The 6,000-nt window shown below is 38.7% G+C and overlaps 1 protein-coding gene across 45 annotated transcripts in view; it reads right to left on the reverse strand.

Annotated features, from left to right (window-relative positions):
• Positions 1-6,000, reverse strand: part of FOXP1 (forkhead box P1) — a 689,964-nt gene that overhangs the window by 62,175 nt on the left and 621,789 nt on the right. For all 45 annotated transcript variants that reach the window (XM_078385126.1, XM_072989422.2, XM_020791061.3 and 42 more), the window contains one exon: positions 4,045-4,132. In XM_078385126.1, coding sequence (XP_078241252.1) covers positions 4,045-4,132 — 88 coding nt within the window. The remainder of the gene's footprint in view (positions 1-4,044; positions 4,133-6,000) is intronic.

Consider the following 6,000-nt stretch of genomic DNA (forward strand, 5'->3'; position numbering starts at 1 on the left):
ATGCCTCAATGAGAAAAAGGCCTACATTAGAAACCTCTGAGGCTTAGCTAGGCCAAGTCCTGCCCAAGTGTCCTATTCTTGCCCCTGTGCTGGCTATGAGATTTCTTTCTGAACAGGACATCTAGGCAGGGCTTATCCTGGCTAAGTATCAAAGCCTTCTAACTTAGACTCCTTTTTTTTCCATCAGCCGTGGTTCAACTGCAGTAATTTCAGGGGGATTAAAAGTATCATATTTCCTCTTCCAACTTCCAAGGACCTCTAGATATTTCCTTCATCTCAGAGAAGGCTTTGGAGTTGCAAAACAGGAGGGTGATCTATAACACCTGAAAACTGCTGCCACCCCAGTAACATGGAGGTGGCTTCATGCTTGTGAATGGAACACAGGGACCAACGAATCCCTGGCACAGTAGGTCAAAGTGTGATACAAACTCATCCAGAGATTTACTGGATAGTACTGAGTGTCAGTATCAAAAGACTAATTCTGTGGGATATTGCTTGTAGTGATGTGAGAAGAAGCCGCTTCTCATCTCTCTCTCTCTCTACTCCTTTCCTTTCACCTTTCTGGAAAAAAATAAATAAATTATGCTGCAGCAAACTGACAAAAAAGCCTTTTGTGCTTCATTGGCTAATCTTCTTCTTAACTCCTGAAAGACTTGATCTCTGGCATCAAAACAGCCAGGATACTGAATGATAAAAGTTATACCATAATGCCACACTTTGCTAGTGGATCTCTATGCACTGCTGATATCAAGTTCGGATACAAGAAACTAGCAAGAGAACAGTGGACTAATGTGGGAACAGATCCACAGTACTGGCTAGACCTATATTTGTGCTCTAATTCCCTGTTCAATTTATATTGGGGAGGAGGGGAAATGCAACCTAGGAACTGCTCTAAACTCACAGATTCCTTTCTCTACTCCACAGTCTTGGGATAAAGCAAAAGCACTTGTTTACTTTCACAAACAGTAAGGCATGGGAGAGCCAGAGATCTACCCCAAAGCATTTAAATAGAAAAAAGGATCTGTAGCGATCGGTCTGTCTCAAGCACATCCGGCAGACTAAGGAAGAATTTTCTGCAGTCCCCATGGGCAGTTATTCTATTGCTGAAATATTTCTATATGGAGGCTTTTCTTGCTGGGGAAACTGTTATCTCTGAAAGTGCATTAAAGGCAAGCATTTACCTGCTGGGAGATATCCTCCAAGTTTACTAGCCAAATAGAGAAGAGAAGGGAAACAAAATGAAATGCAAGGGGGATAGGGAAAGTTACAGAAAATTGAATGCTGACTTCCAAAGAACAGCAAGGAGAGACAAGAGGGCCTTCTTAAATGAACAGTGCAAAGATATAGAGGAAAATAAAAGGGGGAAAACCAGAGATCTGTTCAAGAAAATTGGAGATATTAAAGGAACATTTTGTGCAAAGATGGACATGATAAAGGACAAAAATGGTAGGGATCTAACAGAAGCAGAAGGCATCAAGAAGAGGTGACAAGAATACACAGAGGAATTATACCAGAAAGATCTGGATGTCCTGGACAACCCATATAGTGTGGTTGTTGACCGTGAGCCAGACATCCTGGAGAGTGAAGGCATTCCACTCAAACTATTTAAAATCTTAAAAGATGATGCTGTTAAGGTGTTACACTCAATATGCCAGCAAGTTTGGAAAACCCAACAGTGGCCAGAGGATTGGAAAGGATCAGTCTACATCCCAATCCCAAAGAAGGGCAGTGCCAAAGAATGCTCCAACTACTGTACAATTGCACTCATTTCACGCACTAGCAAGGTTATGCTCAAAATCCTCCAAGGTAGGCTTCAGCAGTATGTGGACCAAGAACTCCCAGAAGTACAAGCTGGATTTTGAAGGGGCAGAGGAACTAGAGACCAAATTGCTAACAAGCGCTGGATTATGGAGAAAGCCAGAGAGTTCCAGAAAAAACATCTACTTCTGCTTCATTGACTACGCAAAAGCCTTTGACTGTGTGGACCACAACAAACTATGGCAAGTTCTTAAAGAAATGGGAGTGCTTGATCACTTTATCTATTTCCTGAGAAATCTATATGTGGGAGAGGAAGCAACAATTAGAACTAGATATGGAACAACTGATTGGTTCAAAATTGGGAAAGGAGTACGACAAGGCTGTATATTGTCCCCAACTTATTTAACTTATATGCAGAATACATCAAGTGTAAGGCTGGACTGGAGCAATCCCAAGTCAGAATTAAGATTGCCGGAAGAAATATCAACAACCTCAGATACGCAGATAATACCACTCTGATGGCAGAAAGTGAGGAGAAATTAAAGAATCTCTTAATGAGGCTGAAAGAGGAGAGCGCCAAAAATGGTCTGAAGGTCCACATTAAAAAAAACTAAGATCATGGCCACTGGTCCCATCACTGCAGATTGTGACAGCAGCCACAAAATTAAAAGACCTGCTTCTTGGGAGGAAAGAGATGACAAATTTAGACAGCATCTTAAAAAGCAAAGACATCACCTTGCCGACAAAGTTCTGCATAGTCAAAGCTATGGAATATATGGAAGTGAGAGCTGGACCATAAAGAAAGCTGACCACCGAAGAATTGATGCTTTTGAATTGTGGTGCTGGAGGAGACTCTTGAGAGTCCCCTGGGCTGCAAGGAGAACAAAGCTATCCATTCTAGAGGAAATCAACCCTGAGTGCTCACTGGAAGGACAAATCCTGAAGCTGAGGCTCCAATACCTTGGCCACCTCATGAAAAGAGAAGACTCCCTGGAAAAGACACTGATGCTGGGAAAGTGTGAAGGCCGGAGGAGAAGGGGATGACAGAGAATGAGATGGTTGGACAGTGTCATCGAAGCGACCAACAAGAATTTGACCGAACTCTGGGAGGCAGTGGAAGACAGGAGGGCCTTGCATGTTCTGGTCCATGGGGTCACAAAGAGTCAGACACGATTTAATGACTAAACAACAACAAAGTTTTTCATAAAATACGTTCTTCTGAAGTTTACAATTCCTGTGTATTTCCTTTTCTCACTGAAATGGTACTGCAGTTCTAACAATAGTAATAGGCCCTCATAACTATGGTTTTTCAGAAAGTAACATGTAGGAGACTTTCTGGACAAAAAGTGGCTAATTTGTGAGATAAGAAGATAAAAGGGAATTTGAAAATACAAGTCACCGTTATCAGGAAGAAGTAACAACAAAAAGTTTAAGTGTGTTTTTGCTGATTTTTCTCTATAACCATTTGAAGCTGTAAATTACTAACTCAGTAAAATTCCAAATGTAATTATCTTCTGCACTTAGCCCACGGCTTTCTATATATCTCTTCATTACCATCTTGCATATAAAATAGGGTGGATTTTTTTTGAGGAATGGTAACTATATAATGTACAATATTGTTTTAATTTGTCTGCATTGGGAATCATTTTGCCTACTCTCTGACACACAAAGAAGTCAATCCACACAGAACACTAAGACATAGACAGACGGGGCTTGAAAGCATTTTGAAATAGACTTATATAAAAGGGTTGCAATAATACGGAAATTGCACATCTTTATAAATTTGAGTTTTGCTCTCTTAATAAATCATGCAGGAAGTTGATTTTGTATATAAATATAAATTAGCTTCAGCAAGTATAGAGAAATGGCTAAATATCTTCGAAATTACATATATATAAATTTAAAGTTTTTTTTTTTCCTCAGTTGAAGAAGAAGATGCTTTCCAATTCAATCTTAAGGAAGTTGTCAAAACTGATTCTATCCTTCATTTATTCCCCCAGTTCTATACAAAGGAACAAAATATACATATCCCTCACTAAAACCAAAATTTATATATATATTTTTTAAAATACATAAATAATGTTGAATAATTTAGTGTACTCAAGCTTCCACTTTTGTTTCAATTGATAGTGAGGAAGAAACCAAGCTGCAATTTCTACAACAGTTTTTTTTAAAAAAGACTTTTTAAAAAGCTTTTAGTTTCAAATTAAAACTGAGAAATGCAAGATTCATTTTCATCGACTCCATTGATACTAAGGCAATATTAATATAAAACATTATCTTTACCTGCAGCTCTAACTGTTGTACAACCTGCATTTGTACTCTACATTGGGCTGTACTTCTATCATCCAGCGCATGCTCACTGTTGAGATGTCTGTAACAACACACAGAAAACCATTAAGTGAAATGGATAAACAAAAAGGTTAAGTAATGGAAGTAAGTACCAGCATGACAAAAAAAGACCAAGTGTTACCCAGAAAGCATGGATTAGTATTCTTTTTTTTTAACAACAGGCTGTTGCATTTCTCATAAAATGGTATTTCAGCTCAAACACAAAACTCAGCAGAAGAATTGTTTTCTCAAGTGAGAAGAAGAAATAAAAATATAATTAAAAACATAATTAAGAAATCAAGGAAGGCGTATTTTTACACTTATGTGGTAAAATGATGCTGAATACATGGATGCACATGGCAGATCGTCATCATAGATATAACACATTACCAAGGCTGAAACCAAACATAACTGTGTGGGGGGAGGGAAATGGGGAAGAAAACAATTATGCAGGAGGAAATCATGGCCAAATTATGTCCTGATGGGGAAAAAAAAAGGTAAATTGCTAGAATACCTGTTTTTTAAAAAATATCTTTGTTCACAAGATCATTTTAAAATTCAAATAAATAGTGTTTTGTATCTCAGAGACTAACAGTATACTGGCACATGTTTTTTTGGCAGCATTAGAATCATGCATATGCCAAAATCGCACATATGCAGGTTTGGCATTTTATTTAGAACACCCATTTCAAGAAGCTCAAAAACAAAAGTGCAGAAGGCACAGTGTAATAATATGACTTCCAAGGCTTGGAGAATTCCTCCCCCCCCCCACCCAGCCCAGCAGATTACAAACAGCCCCAGCCAGTTCTCTTCAGTGTTCTTCTAAAACAAGCATCGCTGCAGTCAATGACAGCAGAACACCGTGGGCACTGCACACTTTTCTGTATTGCCTGAACATGATTCTTTCTTTAGAATTGTTCTTTCCTCTTCCAACCAAGTGATATTCCACCTTTCTTTCCCAATGAGAACTTGTGTTGCTTTTATCAGTTCTGTAAGTGTGTTCTACACGTCATTTACTCTTCCCAAAAAACAAGTTTTCAAAAGTAAGAAATTCCCAGATCCTAACAACAAATCTATAAAACTGTGTTTATACATTTATAATTTGGCACTCCCAGAGCCCCCATTTTATCCCAAAGATTTTCAATGAGCTGGAAACAGTCCCCACACAAAATCTGAATTAGGCTTCAGTGACCATAAGAATGAAAACACAGCTCCTTAGATCATCTATGTGATCACTGCATAAACCACAGCTATTGCCCGCATGACAATTGAATACAATTATCCATCTTAATGGAATATGTTTGTTAAATGATGAGAACAAAATTCCTAGATGGGAAAGGAAACTGGCTTCTCATGGATTCCAAGGCACTAGAGGCTAGATAGTATGAACATGTACATTAATATATGTATTCTTGAAGGCTTTCACAGCCGGGACCTGATGGCTGTTGTGGATTTTTCAGGCTCTTTGGCCGTGTTCTGAAGGTTCTCCTTCCTTACGTTTTGCCAATCTCTTCCTCTTATCACAACAATACACCCACACACACAAAAAAACCAACATGGTGATCACCACAATCACCCATCTCCTGAAAAGGACAAAAGCTGATCCCACAGCTATAAATACTCAACTATCCAAACAACCTGTACCAGAACACAGAGTTCTGACTCCTGTTCTCTGAAGATGGTGGCCACAGAGACAACCTTCAGAATACGTCCAAAGAGCCCGAAAAACCCACAACAACCATACATTAATATAATTTAATTAAAAGGAAAGATGCCATTTTTACTTGCTGATGTTGCATACAAGGTCCCTACTACTCGTTCACCTCATAACCTCACTATTTTTTTTAATGTTTTATGTCGTGACTTTTTATTTTGAATTATTCCTACAGTCCTGGCCAAAAGATTTACTGC

The sequence above is a fragment of the Pogona vitticeps genome, chromosome 2 (genome assembly GCF_051106095.1).
Source record: "Pogona vitticeps strain Pit_001003342236 chromosome 2, PviZW2.1, whole genome shotgun sequence".
Classification (NCBI taxonomy): Eukaryota; Metazoa; Chordata; class Lepidosauria; order Squamata; family Agamidae; genus Pogona; species Pogona vitticeps.